The sequence below is a fragment of the Cygnus atratus genome, chromosome 18 (assembly GCF_013377495.2).
Source record: "Cygnus atratus isolate AKBS03 ecotype Queensland, Australia chromosome 18, CAtr_DNAZoo_HiC_assembly, whole genome shotgun sequence".
Taxonomy (NCBI): Eukaryota; Metazoa; Chordata; class Aves; order Anseriformes; family Anatidae; genus Cygnus; species Cygnus atratus.
Window position 1 is genome coordinate 6,656,478 of NC_066379.1, and position 18,295 is coordinate 6,674,772.

General features: G+C 40.0%; 2 protein-coding genes across 3 annotated transcripts in view; one reads left to right on the top strand and one right to left on the bottom strand.

Moving 5' to 3' along the window:
• The window catches only part of ABCC3 (ATP binding cassette subfamily C member 3), a 48,385-nt gene extending 40,425 nt beyond the window's left edge, over nucleotides 1–7,960 (top strand). The window contains exons 23-31 of one of the 2 annotated variants that reach the window (XM_035558802.2): nucleotides 509–819; nucleotides 1,598–1,797; nucleotides 1,900–2,026; nucleotides 2,772–2,873; nucleotides 3,886–4,032; nucleotides 5,020–5,178; nucleotides 5,530–5,696; nucleotides 6,702–6,896; nucleotides 7,540–7,960. In XM_035558802.2, coding sequence (XP_035414695.1) covers nucleotides 509–819; nucleotides 1,598–1,797; nucleotides 1,900–2,026; nucleotides 2,772–2,873; nucleotides 3,886–4,032; nucleotides 5,020–5,178; nucleotides 5,530–5,696; nucleotides 6,702–6,896; nucleotides 7,540–7,648 — 1,517 coding nt within the window. In that variant the 3' untranslated portion in view covers nucleotides 7,649–7,960. The remainder of the gene's footprint in view (nucleotides 1–508; nucleotides 820–1,597; nucleotides 1,798–1,899; nucleotides 2,027–2,771; nucleotides 2,874–3,885; nucleotides 4,033–5,019; nucleotides 5,179–5,529; nucleotides 5,697–6,701; nucleotides 6,897–7,539) is intronic. The other variant, XM_050714372.1, reaches the window with a different exon arrangement.
• Nucleotides 7,961–8,670: 710 nt separating this feature from the next.
• Nucleotides 8,671–17,893, bottom strand: ANKRD40 (ankyrin repeat domain 40). The gene is made up of 5 exons (XM_035558886.2): nucleotides 17,602–17,893; nucleotides 14,898–15,046; nucleotides 13,551–14,024; nucleotides 12,815–12,996; nucleotides 8,671–11,202 (listed from the first exon to the last, which is right to left on the bottom strand). The coding sequence occupies exons 1-5, from the start codon at nucleotides 17,721–17,723 to the stop codon at nucleotides 11,062–11,064; spliced, it is 1,068 nt and encodes a 355-aa protein (XP_035414779.1). The 5' UTR covers nucleotides 17,724–17,893; the 3' UTR covers nucleotides 8,671–11,061.
• Nucleotides 17,894–18,295: the final 402 nt, after the last annotated feature.

Here is an 18,295-nt window from a genome sequence, read left to right on the forward strand (position 1 = left end):
GCCCCTGTATTAGTTGCTGGTGGCCCAAAATTGCCATCAAAATGCTATCCTAAACAAGGGAAGTAAAGAAAGCTAGAGCCAGAAAATCTGAGCTCAGTCCCCCACTTTTAATTGTGCTGTGAAGCCTTTGGAGGGGTTTGAATGGGTGACATGGAAGCCTGGGAGAGAGAAATTGGAGTGAGACCGTGAAAACTCAGGTGCAGAAAAGACAGAGAGGTTGGGGTGAAGTTGCAGTATTAGGTCTTCATGGAGGCTTGCAGAAAGCAGAGGGAAGATGGTTGTGCATCTGTCCTGTGTGGACAGCACGGTGAAATCCACAGGATGTATTCCTGTGTGTTAGGCAGCAGTGACCACAATGCTATGGTGCTGATGTGTGTGGTAAGAGGGAGGTGGACAGGGAAATAGTAAAGCAAAAAGGCTTCTAGCACAACAGGAGCTGCTTGAGGGTCAAAGAGCTGCAAATCGGGAACATCACACTTGCTGGTTAACACATTTCTTTACTTGGAAGGCCTCATAGTGCTCGTCTCCTCTTTCACCCTGGCAATGGGAGGCATTAACGCAGCCCGGACGCTTCACACGGCTCTGCTGGAGAATAAATTTCGCACACCACAGTCCTTCTATGACACCACTCCAACCGGCCGAATCATCAACCGCTTTTCAAAGGACATCTATGTAATCGATGAAGTCATCCCACCAACCATCTTGATGTTCCTTGGAACGTTCTTCACCTCTTTATCGACAATGATTGTGATTATAGCAAGTACTCCGCTCTTTGCTGTGGTTATAGTTCCACTTGCAATTCTGTACTTCTTTGTTCAGGTAACTGGAAAAATATCTCACTACCATTGTAATGGCTATTATTGCATTATTTGTGGTTTTTTTGTGGGGTGTTTTTGGTGGTTTTTTTTGTTTTTTTTTTTTAAGAAAAACAAATCTAGGGTAAAATTGCAGTATCTGAAGTAACCATGTTTATGTAGACAAAACATTATTTACTTCTCCCAGTAAAGGAAGTGTCTCCTGTAGGACATGGTCATAAAATAAATTGGCATAACTTTTTTTGCTTTTAAGTAATAACAAGTAAGCCTACTGCTAGAGATAGAACTGCAGTGCATTTTAATATATTGAAGTGTGCATGTATTTGACATACAGACAAGTTGTTAAGGTGGAGAGGAGTTAAAATGCTGAAAATAGCATCAATTTTATTGACTTCTGAGCAAAAATGAAGCATATGTTAGTATGTAAATAGAGACCTGATAATGGAGGTACAAATTCATGCTCATTTTCTTGGAAAATGAGGCTCCTACAAATGCATTCATTTTGTTAGGCTATGTTACCTGAATTTAAAGTGACATAGATAAATTAATCTTAGAGTATATAGAAATGGCAGTCACCCAAAACTCTGTTTTGGAATGAAACAAAGGTAACTTTACTTGAAATACTTCACAATTATAGGGAATATTTTTAAGGGTTTAAGTGCATCATTAAAAATCTCCTTTAAATCCTTAACCTAATAATCCCTTAACCTAATAATCGATTTGCTGATAATTAAAAGAGTAAGTATTTCATGCACCCTTCAACTTTCTCCAAAAAATGGCAGCGATTCTATGTAGCTACCTCCCGTCAGCTGAAGCGTCTGGAGTCTGTGAGCAGATCTCCCATCTACTCACACTTCTCAGAAACAATATCAGGAGCCAGCGTCATCAGAGCCTACAGGAGAGAAAAATCCTTTGTAGACATCAGTGATCTGAAGGTGGATGAAAATCAGAAGAGTTACTATCCTGGCATTGTATCAAACAGGTAAAAAGGAATATAACTTCTTGTTTCTGCTTAGTTCTTTGTGTTTGCACAACAGGTCCAAGCAAGCATTTACCTCTCTTCTTATGTCTGCCTTTTGACCAGGTGGCTGGGCATTCGAGTTGAGTTTGTGGGGAATTGTATTGTCCTTTTTGCTGCCCTCTTTGCTGTGATTGGTAAAAACAGCCTGAATGCTGGCTTGGTAGGACTTTCAGTGTCTTATGCACTACAGGTATGTGTTCTAGCTCTCTGTTGATAAATTAGCAGTACTTAAGTACTTGTCAAAGTTGGAGTTAATAAGGAAGTAATAAAAAAGAGTTGTGGAATATCTGGAAACTACAGTAGAGATTTACACTGAATGCTGACAGGCCATCAGCAAGTCCACATGCAGTTCAGGGCACTTTGGGAGCACTGAGGGTGTGCTGCACCCCTGTATCTCCAGTGGCAGCGTGCAAGCAGCCCAAGAATGTCAGGTGCACCTGCCAACAGCAGCTCATTTGAGCAGCATGGGCTTGATGTGTCCCAAGTTTTGCCCGCTACGTAGAACATCTGCATGTCCGGGTAATCACAGGGAGATCAATAGAATTCATAAATAGCAAGATAAACTATACTCACCCAAGCTATGAACAGTTGAGCAGATTTAATGGTTTCGCTCTTGTCAGAAGCTTTTTAGATACAATGAGTGTGCAGGACTGCTGTTAGCAGTTTTCAAGTGAGACGCATGACTTTGGGGAATGACTTGAAACCAACTTTTTTGTGGGGCAGTTATTAAAGCACCATGGGAAACATGTCCTTCTTCACATGAACACCTGGTTATCTGTGGACGTCTTGTCCCAGTATCTGTATTAATGTCGATGCAAAGGTAATTACTCCATTTGTAATATCAGTGTGAATTCATGTCTTAACAACAGTATCCACTTTTGTTAAATCTGTTGTTGTTCCTCTGTGGGCAATATTTTGTTCCTTGTCTTTACCAGGTGACCTTGTCTCTGAATTGGATGGTTCGAATGACTTCTGATCTTGAAACTAACATTGTGGCTGTTGAAAGAATAAAAGAGTATTCAGAAACTGAAACAGAGGTCAGCCACTGAGAGTCAAGCACGTTCACTAACAAGCATGGCAAAATTTTAACACACAATGTTTACCTGGTCTTTCTTTAGACTCTTGAGAGAGAATTCCTGCTCTGAGAGTATTACCATTTAACCTGAACAAATGTCACACTCTGAACTGTAATTTATGCTACCACAGCTCCGAATTATTACTGCTATCATGCAGTCTGTGCTTAGCATCTCATTTTCTGCTAGTGTGAGTGGCTATAGCATAACAGATATGATTTTCACCATCAGAATATTGCTCCCATTGGGTTTGAAGTGTTTGATGCGTAGTCCTACCTGCGTAGATGGTGCTATGATCCTGCCTCTGAGCACAGCTGCACTACAATTATCAGTCTATGCACATGTTTTCAAAAGTATTTATATTTAATCAGCTTAATCAGACCTCCTCTCCCTTGAGAGAACAACATCTCCAGGAACACTGCACTGCCTAATCCAGAAAAATCATCCGATCATTTTCTTTTGTTGCCAAATACTTATAAAGGTAGCAGATGGAGCTATGCTGGGAAATCTGCTGCTCTGTGGACATGGTGGGTTTTGTTAGCCCCGTGTATACGAGAAACTAAGAATTAGGAAATGGATGGTCTGAGGAGAGCTGCAGTGTACATTTCTGGAGATAAAGTATTTGATCTGGAAGAAAAAAAAAAAAAGAAGGTAGACAAGATGTGTGATGTATATTATAAGCCAGAGCTTGAGCTGGCATGGAACAGATAGTGTTCTGTTGAAGTTAATGGGAAAAATGTTAATTTATATCAGTTGAGGATTTGACTTCATATGCTCAGATATATTTTTTTCTTGTGAACTTCACAACAATGACCAAAATGGGTGGATGCTTAAGAAACTATTTTTAATTTGTAACTAGAAATTCAATTTATCATTTATATTTCTAGTAACCCATAAATGCTAATGTTTGTATCTGAGTTTGAATTACTAATTTTTTAAAGCTGTGTGAGGCATTTCTAATTTCTGTGTCCTTCAGGCTCCCTGGATAATTGAGGATAAGAGTCCCCCAGAAGACTGGCCATCCAAGGGCGAGCTGGAATTTGTGAATTATTCAGTGAGGTACAGGAAGGGCCTGGACCTAGTGCTGAAGGATCTAAACCTCCAAGTGCACGGTGGAGAGAAGGTGAGTAACCAGCTGTATGTCTCTGTTGTAACTTTGCTCTGGGCCTCCAGTGACAACCATGGATAAAGGACAAGAGCTACGTGCACAGTTGCCTCAGTAGTGCAGACTACATAAGCTGGCCAGCAGTAACGACTGTGGCAGCATCCTCCAGGCAGGAAGCAACAGAACCGACTGCGTGGGTCTTTCTGGACTTTAAAAGTTAGGCTGGCATCGAGTTACTGCGTAGGAGGCACCAGTGATTGCAAGTGACAGAATTTCAGTGACAAAAATGCTTCTCTGAGGAGATGTAGATGGGAGAAGGAATTCCAGCTTTTTCCACAATCTGGCTTTGCCTGTGAAATTTTTGGCATGGAAGGAAATGACATTCTTTGCTTTCTTAATTGGGAAATTGTCTTTGTTCTGGGAGATTCTCTTCATGCTTCAATTGAAAGTACTGGGCTGTGTGTGCTGTTGACAGAACAACTAGCATGGGAAAGTCCTCCAGTCAATAGGCTATTAACAGAAGAGGGCATTATCACAGAATCACAGAATGGCTGAGGTTGGAAAGGACCTCTGGATGTCATCTGGTTCAACCCTCTGCTCAAGCAGTGCCACACATTATTATCCTTATACTAAGCAGACAGGATGACAATTGCCTTCTGGAATTCAGATATGTGTGCTTATGATAAAGTCTGAATTGTACTCTAAAAATCTATTTTTTTCTCCTTGTCTGTTATGCTAACATAAGTAATCCCTAACATGGGTACTTCAGCTAATCGCTCAAACTCACGTAGGGTGATTGTAGGCCTTTGTACATAATTATGGGAATGACAACACATTCATTGTAATGTATGACGCAGTTTTCTAGAGAAGGGTGATTACATTATTTTTTCAGATTCCTATCTGGTATAAAACCTCTTAGAGACATCTTGACGTTTTGTTTTGTTGGTGGTGGTATTTTTTGTTTTTAATTATATGCGTTGCTGTTAATCCTCCGATTTGTTGTAGATTGGGATTGTTGGCAGAACTGGAGCAGGGAAGTCCTCCATGACACTCTGTCTCTTTAGGATCCTGGAAGCTGCAAAAGGGGAAATTAAAATTGATGGTGTGAGAATTTCAGAGATCGGCCTCCATGACCTTCGATCGAGGCTAACAATTATTCCTCAGGTACAGCTTCCGTGCATCACGATAAAGGAAGGTTATCAAACCACAAATAGTAGTAGTTAAACCACAGAGGAAAATGCTTTGTTGCATTCATAAAATGGGTTCACACCAACAAGTCATTGTATTTCCTTATGTGGTCCTGTCCTGCCATCTCACAAGCTGATGGTGGGTGATAAAACAGAGTTTAGAGTAAAATATCTTTAGAGTCTGTGTATAATGTGATGTATTTTCATAGTGGATAGGACTGGAAGGTAGTCCACCTCCAATGCAATAGACACTTAATAACTCGTATATTAATACCTGTACTTAAAACAACTAAAGCACTTGTCTAATGGAAGCTTGTTTTCTATCCAGGATCCTGTTCTCTTTTCTGGAACACTGAGGATGAACCTGGATCCATTTAATAAGTATTCAGATGAAGAAATATGGAAAGCTCTCGAACTGTCGCATTTGAAGAGGTTTGTCAGCAGTCAGCCATCCATGTTGGAATACGAATGCTCAGAAGGTGGAGAAAATCTTAGGTAAAGAATGTTTGGATTAGAAATATACACTGAGCTTTCATTCAGCCCTAACAGCGAGTAACACTTGAGCACAGGTTTACACTGTAGTTTGTTGTGTCCTGAAGTACTTGGCCAGCTGTTCCAAGAAAACCGGTAAGGCTCAAACATGTTGTTCTTCCACCTCTTCCAGGAACGATCTGATTCACTTTTGCTGCTGGGAAGAATTTCTCCCAAACCAAAATCTTGTCTTATCAGTATAGAAAGAAATTTCAGGATGGCAGGGTATTATGAATAGGCGATCCCTTAACCATGGTTTGGTAGGAAGGGAAATGCCGTGGTAACATGTAACTGTTGTGCTGAGTAAGAGTCCTCTATCTGTACTGACAATTCATCAATGGTTGTTTGCTGTTATTATTTTGGAAGATCCATGAAGAAAGACATGAATGGTATGATAAATCATGCTTGGATATGCTGTATTGGCTTCTGTGACCACAGTGTAACCAAATTGTGTGATGGACATTCAGCTCCTTCCTTGTCCCTCAGAGACACTCAAAGGCAGTGTCTGGGGAGCTGTAGGGGGGGTATTGTGAGCTGCCTAGTTATTTTCTTTGATGGTAGAAAGGACTTGCAACCTCAGAACTTTTAAATTTTTTTTAAGTTCGTGTATGTCCAATGTTGTTACACCTCTGCGTGTTTCTGAAAATTCAGACAGAAGCATTATAATTATTAATTTCCCTGACTTTTGATGTAATGACTGAAAGGGGACATTTGATGGCTCTCTAAGTACTGGGTCAGCTAGTTAACAAAGTCAGTTAGTGAACAAACACGTGCTGAAAGTAGCTGAGTAATGCTGCAATGTGTATTTATTTCCTCTAGGCCTGTCAGGCTGGGCTGTTAGCTAAATAATTTTTTTTTCTTGTTCGCTAACTTTATCTGATGAGTAATCTGCTCCAGAACAAGTGATTCTGAACAATGGAGAGCTAAGGAGCAGTGGGGCCTCTGTGAAAGCCTTGTCTCTGCTTGCAGTGTTGGCCAAAGGCAGCTCGTCTGTCTTGCAAGGGCACTACTTCGCAAGACGAGAATCTTGATCCTAGATGAAGCAACGGCAGCTATCGATCTGGAGACAGATGATCTTATCCAGATGACAATTAGGACTCAGTTTGAAGACTGCACAGTGCTGACAATAGCACACAGGCTGAACACAATTATGGATTACACAAGGTAAAACACTTCATGATGCATGTGTTGGGGCTTGCCAGTGTGCTGGGTATGTGAAGCAGGGTCTGATTTGTCTCCAGGTAGTCACACTGGTGCTCTTGTCAGATAGTACGTAAGCAATAATGTTTAAGCCATATAATCCTAGAATATCCAGGCTTGATTTTGATACTGTTGGCGTAAATTCTATATTCATTAACCAAAGCTGTGAAAGAGATACTACCCAGTTGCATGAATGGCACTGTCAACAAACTTAAAGATCCATTTTTAACCAGCAGCTGCTGTAACCTTTTCACTTATGTTGTGTTGTATTAATTATTTCAAAACCTATTACTATACTTAATGAGCTTTTTCAAGTCATTCCCCAAAGCCTCGCCATGGCTTTGCAGCACTACGCTTTACAAAGCTACCAATGGAACCATATTTAGTGTTTTTTTCTGGGAGATGGTGATTGCGCTGTACCTTTTAAAGTCAAACAACAGTTCAGGGAGAATGTCTATCATCTGTTGTGCTTCAGCGTGTGAAAATAATTGAGCAAAATAGTCAAGAGAAAGAGTAGAGCAGTATTTGCTTTGTGATAGAAATGAGTATCACATTTCCTGTAAGGAATTCTGACATATCTTTTACTGCCACCTTTTGTTTTGCGCAGGATTCTTGTTTTAGACAACGGAACCATAGCTGAATTTGATACACCTGCAAACCTTATAGCATCAAAGGGTATTTTCTACAGTATGGCTAAAGATGCTGGACTAGCATGAGAAGACGACCCCTTGTTGAGGGTTTTTTTGGTTAATTTTTTTTTTTTTTTACTGACTTGCCACAAAAGTGACTTGTGAATGTACTGTAATTTACAAAAGTTTTTGTAGTAGACTTGTGATATATTAACAAAGTATTTTACAGTTATAAGGACCAGAAAGTGAATTTTATATTTTTAAATATTTTCTATAAAATATTTTATTATATGCTTCTTTCCCAAAGAATGCCAAACACTCTGCCAAGAAAACGTATGTATCGCAAGGCAATATGTACTGTATTCTGGTTTATAATTAGTAAATTATATTCATGGTACAAAATACACCTGTTTTTGTGTCTTATGTATAAGGGTTCATTGGTTTTGAAGTGGAAAGACAGGCCCAGTGGCTCAGCTTGAAAAAAGAGTGAAAGAATGTATAGTTTCTGAGTGGTTCCAACCTGCTCCTTGCAGGAGAAAAGAGATGAACGCGTCAGCTTCAAGGCTGTGAGTTATCCCAGGACCTTTGGTATCCCTACCTAGTGAAACTTGAGGATTGTAAAATTCCTTCTTCAACTTAAGGGTTATGAATAACTTTTATTTAAAACTAAAGCTACAGATATGGCTTAATGTAAATAATTGCACAATTTCTGACAGGTTAGTATAGCCCACTTCAGCCTGGAGGGACATGATCAGCACGCGAGTATTGCTATTTTGTTCTACCTCTCCTGTATGAAGTTGCCATGAGTAAGTCTCGACTTAAGCTGAACATGCGTTCTGTGTAGATGAGTATATTATTTCTCTCTTTCAACACTTATCACCTGAAATAATGTTATTTGTTATACAGAAGTGTCTACCTTACTGTTGATAGCCAAGTCTCTTCAAATTATGGGGAGTACTGTTTTAAGCAACGTGTGCTTCTAGAACCTCATAGAACATCCTTTGTTTTAGTTGTTCACTTCCTACTTGGTGTAGGAAGCACTATGGAAAACTATCTCGCAAGAAGTTCTCATGTTTTTCTGTAAGTAAAGTTCCAAAAAACTTTGAGAAGACAAAAATAATCATTTATTGTTACAAACGATACTTCTTAAATTGAAACAAGAATCTGCAGCCAAGCATTCATTTGAAATTAACATTTCACATAGCAATGCACAAAGTAATGAATTATTTATCATATACAGTAATGTAATGGTTATATACTTATCAGATTAAGTTAGGAGTGTTAATAGTATCTTCTGTGTATAAACTGCATAATGTATAAAAATATTCTTCTGAATGCATAGTTATCTATCAGCATCTGCACAATATTATTAGTGTAACAATGAAGGCAATCAGCCAAGCAGCTGAGCTTTTCTCCATTACTTTTGACTAGTTAATCCATAACAGCTTGGTACCTTTATGGATTTAGCTGGCATTTAGAGAGCCGGTACATAAACCACAGCTGTTCTGTGTGCCAGGGACAACGCAATAGACAAGGCATGACATAAGGAACAAGAATTTTATTATTCCATTATACAGAAGGTAATATACCACCAGCATTTTAGTATAAGAAATCAATATTGCCGATGACTCAGACCACATTTGACCTCTAACACTTTCGCAAGAGGCTATTTTGTTGTGACAAAATGTTTTGCTATTGTCCTTAGGAGACCGAGCTTCAATCTAGGTAATTGACGCAGGAAATTTGGGTGTTTGCACGGCTTTGTGCTTTCAGGTGAACGTTGGGCATCTGCCTACACAGCAGATAGGGAGAGGGCTCCCCCTTGTGTGCCCACTCACTCTTGCTGAAGCTGCTTCCCACTGCACAGAGGAATATTCACTGGATGGGAGAGCGTGGGCAAACCCGGGTACCAGTTCCTATTGTCTTAGCTGTAATACGGGCGATAGCTCTGACTGCCAGGGAAGAGCGACGACTTTCCTGTCCCTGTCTCCGAGAAAGGAGAAAAGGCTGTGGAGGACACCTAACGCCAGTCAGAGGAAGTCATCTTCTGTGAGAAGAGTGGTAAGAGTTAAGAGGGTTTTCATCTCAGCGCTTCCTCCAGCTAGCTTGCAGGGTTCCCTTCTCTGCAGGCTACTGCTGTAAGACCCATTTCACAGGTCCATGTGCAACATACAGCTGACTTGAGCTGTAAATTCTATCAGACAACATGAAAACAAAGTCCTTTGGTGCTGTAGTTTCCAAAGAAACTGGAGGGGCGGGGAGGGAAGAGGGGAGAAGACGAGCTATGGCAAATTCAGTCCAGTTTGGTATGTTCTGTCTGCCTGTTTATATCTAGTCCTTTAGTTCTTTTGTCTAATTCATAGTACATATTTTACAGTTATGCTACCAGAATAGAAATCTACCTCAAATGCAGATGACTGAGTAAATATTAAAATCCTAAAAAGTTAGATAAAATCCAGCTCACCATCTTAAATACTTTTCAATTTATTTATATCAGAATTTCATATCACAGCAGTCTAATTTTGGATTTTATGGAACAGGAATAGTGTTTTTTTTAGTACGCAATATGGGTAAACACAAGTCACTGGAGGAAAAAAAAATACATTGCATAGGAACATCAAGATTTTAATATTAGCTCAGAAAACCCTGGGCATTTCATTAGATTCTTCTTACACAGGCAACTTTAAAGTTTCAATACATGATTTTTTGTCAGGAATGTAGGTGGTAAGAAGTCAATAAAATCACAATTCTTGTGCTTCCAAAGGGGAACATAAAAGCAGCATTGGAGAAATGTATTTTCAATACAGTAACAAAAACAGTATTTTAAATTGCACATGTCAATACTATATATTGACAGACAACAATAAAATGGATCTATGATTTTGGTTGAGAGCATATTTGTGATTTGGATAATTACGGTCACTTTTTGTTTCAACCTGAGAAATAGGGAAAGGTGTAAACAGGTATTAAGAAATCACAGGTAATAAGTCAGTTAATAGTATTTAAACTAGACATAGTTTTGTGCTTCTTCCACAGATTTAAACCCTCCTGTTTTTTTCATTCTAAATATGATCTGACTAAAAATAAATGATTTAGAAAGTGTTAATGGTAATGGACTCAGTACAAATATTAAATGGGTTTCGTGGCAGGTTTTTTAGCATGAGTACCTCTGCTATTTTATAGCAAATTATTAGAACAGTTTAAGGTAAGCCTTTCCCTGAGAGCTGCTACCTCTACAGTATTTCAAGATTATCCTTTTTTGTAAGGAAAAGTGTTGCATTAACAGGTATTTTTACCAATACTTCCTTTGCATAACCTACTTTCATATTAGATTAATTACTCTTAGATTAACTAGAGGCTGTAATTGTGCATAATATCTTTAGTTTATTTCAAGATTAACAAAATAGATTTTTTTCACATCATTAGCCCTTATAGATACTGTATTTCAAATATTATTTTAAAATGAGAGATACAAATATGTTGTTTTATTCTTTAAACAATTAGTATGTCAGTTCTGATGCCTTCTTGTTATAACCACTCCGTTCAGAAAGTGTTGGGACTCTGAAAAGGAAGTTTTTGTCGCTTACTGTTAGAACAAGCTCCAGTTCTTGGAAATCCTGTAGCCTTGCAACATCTTTGTCCTTTAAATAAATACAGTCAGTTGTTAGGTGATAAACTGTATGTTCAATTTAGTAGAGGTAAATTAAATAGTAGGCTTATACTAAAACAAAGTATGTATTTATCCATAAATATGACAGTTCTTTACAGTAAACTGGAAAGCAGACATCTTGCTGCATCTTATATTTGTTCTGGGATCCTATTCAGCTACTTGCCTAAGTCTGTTTTTAGAAGGAATGCAACACTGTGACAGTGAGTGCAAGTGATTAATGGAATTGTGCTTCTAAGATCTACTGCATGCTATATTCCTTGAGTATACTCTTCTGATCTCCACCTCAGCCCCCATTCTTCTACCCCCCCTTTTGGTAATTCTTAGAAGCTTATGAATTGATTTCTTGCATCCACTCAAGAAGGTCCTGCACACAGCTTCCTCTAGAGCAGCCCACCAACACCATTCTTGAGCTGGCTTCAGCAGTATCTTTAGAGACCGACGGAAGACACCCTCCCACAGCACAGCTCAAGTTCTGATCCCCTCTGCAGCAGTACTCTACTGCTAGACAGCATTCAGTAGAATCAATTTCGTATCACCGCAAGGAACAGTAAGTGTCCTGCATCCTACCAAGACAGTCTGAAGTAACAAGAGCTGGAGATACTCCCTTCAACAACAACCTAAGTTGGCAAGTGATAGAATTGCTAATGTCTCTTTTTTTTTTTTCCTTTTCCATTTTTTGACTAGTAAATAGTAAGTCATTTTGTACTCGGTGAAGATGCAGTACGCTGAAGTCTATTAATCTAGTGCTAATCAGATTAGTTCCACAACTGAAGCTAACAATGCTGTAGAGGCATTTGAGAGTGAAAGAGAGGTGAACCATTAATTAGTAAAACAGGTCAGCAGGTCCATTTTCTGTCTGCTGCACAGGTAAATGTCACGGAAGTGAAAAAACTTACATTCAAAGACCTGCGCTCAGAATATTCTCAAATTCTTTTAAAAAAGGACTGTGTACAGTCCTTATTGAACTAGAAAAACTCAGTTAAGTGCTACAGGCCTATTAAACACTGCTAACAGGTCACAGTAGCATGGTTTTGCACTGTAGTATGTAGTGGAGAAATCAGATATAAATAGGGCTCAATACTAAATGTTTATGGAAGGAAATGATAAAGAAACTTGAGAACTTTTTAATAGGAAGAAAAACCACTACTAAGTGCTGAAAGTTGAAGGGAGTTTTTAGTTGCCCAGTTCAAAGTGACCAATCATGAAACACTTAGAATATAAATAGTAATAATAAAAATCGGTGACTGGTTAACACATACCTTCTGCAAACATTGCAGTTGACTGTTACGGAACTTTGGCCAGAACATTAGGAAGTCTGAAGGAATCTAGAACACTATAAAAACACTACAGTGCTGTTTGAGTGCATGGGTCATAGGTGAAAAATGCACTAACAGACACAACTAACCACCTAACTCCTCCTCTTCAGTGTTTTAGTCTCTAAGACAGCGAGCATCGCTACAAACTAGTATTGTCATCTTTTTGCAACATGGGCATAATGCAGGTGATAAATGAACTACTACTTTTCCATGTTAACCTAAAAATCTTTTTTATAAGTTACTGCATTCAGAATTAAGAGTTCTTACCTTTCTTAGCATTGTATTTGGTAATTTTCTGATCTTCTGTACATGTTCAGGGTTAACACCCAGCTCACGGCAACTCACTCGGAGCAGTTCCTTATAGGTCAGTTCTTGTCTGTCCAGTTCAATTTCAATGAAGTCATTTTCTTTAAGACTAGGATTTTGTATTCTAACTTTAAGCACCAGTTCTATTCAAAATAAAAAGGTACATTCACAGGCAGATGTGTAAAAGAATTGGAAAAAATATACTAAATATTTCTACATTCTATTAGCCATATTTTTTATCATTTGTAATAATACAAGGATCCCCAAAAAGCAAACAACTGGACAATATCCCTGTTTGGGCGGGCAATATTTACCCACAGAAGTGGTAGATCACATCAGTACTCAAGTCTTTCTCCAGACTGAGCCAGCCGAGATTCTCTCCAGCTGACTGGTTACGTACATTCTTTATTTGAAGGGTATGTCATTTAGAGAAGTGGATTACCCTAGCTTCTGTAAGCTTTTATAGCATTTGAGACAAACAGCAAGTGTTTTCATCAATATTTTAATAACAAGTTCCAGCAAAAACAGCATATCTGCCTCTTAAATTCCCTTCAAATGATTCCTGGATGCCTAACGCACAAGAACTTGAAAACCTCTAGAAGTACTGTGAGTACACGTAACGCTGACTAGTCCATTTTCACTGTCCAAGGTGAGAGAATTTCTAAGAAAAGGTGAGAAGAAAGGCTTTTACTGTTACCTTGCATATTAAGTTGAAAAGCTCCTGTGAAGAAAACCGGCTGAAACGTTGGAACAGGCCCCGTGCAGGAGCCGTTCCCTAGCTGAGGTCCAGGCTGTTTCGATCCAACTGGCGAAGGAGGACTTCTGTTCCAAGATGCAGGTGTCTGGTAAACGGGGCCGTTCTGCACGGCAGGATTTGAGCATCGTGGTACGGTGCAGCCTCCAGGCAAGGATGGTGCAGCTCCCTTACTGCCTGCTGCCTCAGGAGCAGCATTCTGCTGTGCTGATGCCCGCGTGCACGTCTCCGTGTCGGGTAAAGGAGAAGAGTCAGGATCTTGCGATTCTGTACACGAGATACTCCCATTCACAGAGGGATCTGGAATATTGTTACTTGTGGTATTATAAACGTAAGGGAAAGGTGGGTTAGCCAGGTAATTAGGGATGATTGGCAGTTCTGAATCATTTTTTAGCTCTGGGAGTTCATCATCTTCCACTGTAAAACAAACAAAACAACATTATCCAAGAATCTGATACAAATAATTCTGGGGGCGCTATTTCCTTCTAAATACTGCCTTTTTTAAAACCTTTATTTATTTTTAATCTGTAGCCAGCACATTGTTACATGGTCTCTGCTGGTACAATGCTATCATCTTCATAATGTATAAGGCAATGAAAAAAAAAGGGTAATATAATGTTTGATATTAAGGCAGGGGATAAAGGGAAAAGAACACGCAGTCCTGGGAGAACTGAAACATTAGCAATTCAACAGCTGGGAGACAATAATGAAAAGAAAGACAAAGGAATACAAAGTGGAAGAGAGGTTGCTAATCAACCATATTTCAAATTACTTATCACTTCTTGCAGCAAAGCCTACTCCACTCCAGCAGATACAAAATGCAACAAAAATGCTCTTGCAATATGTTTTAATGAGCTGTTTCTCCAGGCTGCTAATTTTCAATTTATTGAACAGGGTCTAAATTCCATAGAATAACAGGAAAATTACTTATTGCTCGTACACTGTAAGGGTTTAATACAAATTTGAGATATTTTCCCCTGTTCTCCTTTTGAAAATTGGAATCTGCATCTATCTGTGACTGGTTTAATCATGGCATTTTTCAAAATACAGCTTTTACAGTTTTTCAGTATTTGGGGAAAAAGACTTGGCTAGCTGGGTATGGAATTTGTTGGTAATCCTTTCTTAAACTTTGGTTTCTCACTAAGCAAACACCCTAGAGATCAAGCCACAGTTATTATGAAAACTTAACACAATATTTGGCAATGCAAAATAAGACTGGAACATAAGTGCTTTGCACAGCCTCCTCCTATCATCTTTAAAGAGCATGCATCCCATAGGCAACAGATTTACCTCCCAGCATCTTCCTAATCTCCCTCTTTGACGTTAATTGGACAGGCCTCTCTCCTTTCTTGGTGAGGATCTCCTTGTCGGCACCAGAGTGCAGCAGGTAAGCCACCACTGGAGCATGGTTCCGTTTGCATGCCCAGTGCAAACAAGTCCTGCACATGGAAGATGTTAACAGTGTTTGAAATACTAAATTACAGCAGACTGATTTCCATGCATTCTTGCTGCATATTAGAACAAGATCTAATGCATGTCTAACATAAAAACAGTTTTAATAGCAATGGCCCTTGCAAATTCACACTGGTTTTGGAGCCTGCAGTGACACCTGCTGATGTAGTTTTCCCTTGCTCTAATGATCATGATACCAAGTTTCCACAGCAGTACTTTTAAAGTTCAAGACATCATCAGTGATAGTACCATAGACTTAGTAGACTTGCACATTGTAACCTGCTGTACAGTCTTGCCGTTTTTCCTTATCTTAGGTTCTAGTAATGTTTGACCTTTCTCTAGTTTTTACCTTTTAATTCTCTAGCTCTAGTTAAAGGAAACTTTTCTGGAAAAAAATGAACACAGTTAACCGTTCTCCAAGGTGCATGTTTGTTTGTTTTAAGAATCAAATAAAACACAGCAGAACTAAATAACATACTTATAATGGAAACAAGTTTCAATTGCAAGTCAAGCTCCAAAAAGCTTTTTCCACTGTGCTTTTTTTTTTCCTTCATGAAAGAAACACAGTCAATATACTGCAGTTGCATCTTGACCAATAACATCTAACTTGGTATACAAAATTGTGTTCTTTTGAATTTTCATGTATAAAAGAGAATGTATGGAGAAAATAAAGAATCTGATCTATTGGAGGGGTACAAGTTAGACAAAACCATGGAAGGACAAAATAACTTGCAAAACCCTGTTCATTGTTATGTGTTCTGATTTAAACTTGACTTACCCAAAACAAAAGGCTTATTTCTACAATTTCTTCTTACTAAAATTAATGCACCTTGATGACAGAAAGTATCTTTGAATTAAAGGTAATGGCACTAGTCACTGCAGCAAGTGTTGTTATTATGTAGAATTAAGTCTAATTGAAGTGTCATAAGTGTCAGTATAGGCATACACATTTTTTTCTTCACAGACTATCCTAGGAACTGTGTTGCCAATTCTTTTAAAGAGCAGATACTGCTAACAATATTATAGAATCCTGTACTCCATCTCCATGGTTGGGCTGTGCATTTCAGATAGAAAATACCATTTTAAAATGGGATAAAATAATTTTGTTAGCAGAAAGTATTCCTATATTCCCACAGAATCTGAGACAAGCTTCAAGAAATTCAGACCAGGTTAGGGTAGTTTTGCTGTGCAGTGCTTTCTGGACCTCTCACAAATATCTCCTTAAGCGTGAATAGTTTCCCTAAATTCAGAAGTAGCACGCTGCTGAATCATAAACTAGTTTGGACCGAAGTGGTGGGAGAAAGTGCACAGCGTGTGTCAATATTTGCTTTTATTGCTCACGTGATGACCCTCCAGTGAGGATTATTATAAGCTGTTTCTCTGTGTTAAGTCCCCGAGATTTGTGTGGGACCCTGCATGTGTACAACATGTGCGTGTGTAGTTTGTTCAGAAGGCACATAAGCCTCAATAACACTGGCCTCATGTTGGAATCCATCCTGAGCATTTCATGTGGTCTCATGCAGAGAGGTAATACCTACCCTCAGCCCCAGCACACATCTAAACGTAATTATGCAGCACCTCTGCATCAGAGATACTGAGAGGCTCACTGGGGAAACTTAAATTCAACAAGCAGACTTCAATAACAGCAAACTTCCATCGGTTGTCATAGTTAAAAATGACCAGATTGTTATTTATAAAAACTTATATTTATGTCAGATTCCTTTCTTTCCTACGTGACAGTTTTAGATACAAACTAATTTGGACCACAAGCAGTTGCTTACCCTACATGCCGAGATAATTCAAAGTCTTAAGATTTTTACAAGCTCCAGTTTAATCGCCACACTTTGAAAGCTGCCAGTGCCTCACATTTCTCAAAGTTACTGGTCAAGCTTTTGCCTGTGAAAGTCCAGCTGCTTTCCTATTTTTTTTTTTTTAATTAGAATTAGAAACAATGTAGCATGGTAACTACAGGCTGAATTAACTTCAGGAAAACAGCCTCTGCAAATGCCTGAGCAAATCCTGCTTCCCATGCCAAAGGGTCTGAGGTGTAGTCCCGAACCTGCACGTGTTGGGACAGGACACTGCAGGAAAGTCTCGGGTTTAGGGTTGTCAGCTGAAGAGAGTTTGTGTGTCACTGAAACAGCCTGCAACTTACCACATAAAACAGAAAGTAATCTTCAAATCTGGTTTAGAAGTTAATAAAATAAGCATGGTAATAAGGAAACAGCCTGGCAAGCTGAAGTTTACTTTCTGACGGCTACTTCGCTGTGCTGCCTTACATTCCCCAAAAAAAACGGAGAACAACGACCTGAAGAGGCACTAAGGCATAAAAGGCAGCTGGGCAGAGACCTCGGGTTTTCAGCACCCACAGCCGCCTTACTGACACTTTTCTCTTTTCGGAGCAACGACACCTCCCCAGGGGAGCGCCTGGCGAGGGGCTGACGTTTTAATTTCGCCCTAAATCCTCGCTGCCGGCGCTCTGCCCGCTTCCCAAGGAGGAGCGATCGCACCGCAGCCTCCCCCGAGCTCCGCCGCCCCTCACCAGCCGTTGACTTCGTTCTGGGAGTTGGGGTCCACGCCGAGCCCCAGCAGCCTCTGCACCTCCTCGGCGTCCCCCAGCGCCGCCGCCTCCCGCAGCCGCTCCTGCAGCTCCTTCGTCTCCATGGCGGCCGGCCCCTCGGCGGCTTCCCCCCGGCCGCTACGGCGCCCCCCGAGCTCGGAGAGCCATCCCCCGGCCGGGCCCCGCCTCCCTTCGAGGGGTGTCGCCCCCCGGCCGGCCTTAGGGCGCCCCGAGCCGCCCCGCTCCCCAAACTCTGCTGGGGGACGCTATTCTCTGTGACAACCCCGGCCTGGAGCTTTAGTTCCTACTCGCAGCCCTCCCCGCTGGGTCGCCAACTCTTGTCCTTTGCTCTTGTGGGCTCCCAAATTGTGAAGTTGGCCTTTTCTAGGGAATTCGCCTCGTCTATGAGAATCCTTTAACTAATCCCTACAAAAAGTAAATCAACGTGAAAGATTACCTGTAGTTTACAGTATTCAGTTTGAAAAGCCATTTCTAATTGTTGTTGATTTGTCCTAAGGCAAGCTGCAGGAGACAGCAGAACTATTTAAAAAAAAAAAAAAAAAACGATTCTAAAGAGTCAAAATAATAACTCCAGGCTCCAGGCAGACATCTAGCCAGAATCCTGGCCACTTCTCTGTGCAGGGACACCTGCAGGAGTCATGAGGACCCCTGTTCG

Excerpts from the sequence above, each read along its gene's own strand:
- ANKRD40 (XM_035558886.2), bottom strand. The coding sequence starts at position 17,723 with ATGGAGACGAAGGAGCTGCAGGAGCGGCTGCGGGAGGCGGCGGCGCTG. Across the intron at positions 14,025-14,897 it reads GATTAGGAAGATGCTGGGAG|TGGAAGATGATGAACTCCCA; the intron begins GTAAATCTGTTG and ends TTTGTTTTACAG. Across the intron at positions 11,203-12,814 it reads CAAATACAATGCTAAGAAAG|GACAAAGATGTTGCAAGGCT; the intron begins GTAAGAACTCTT and ends ATTTATTTAAAG.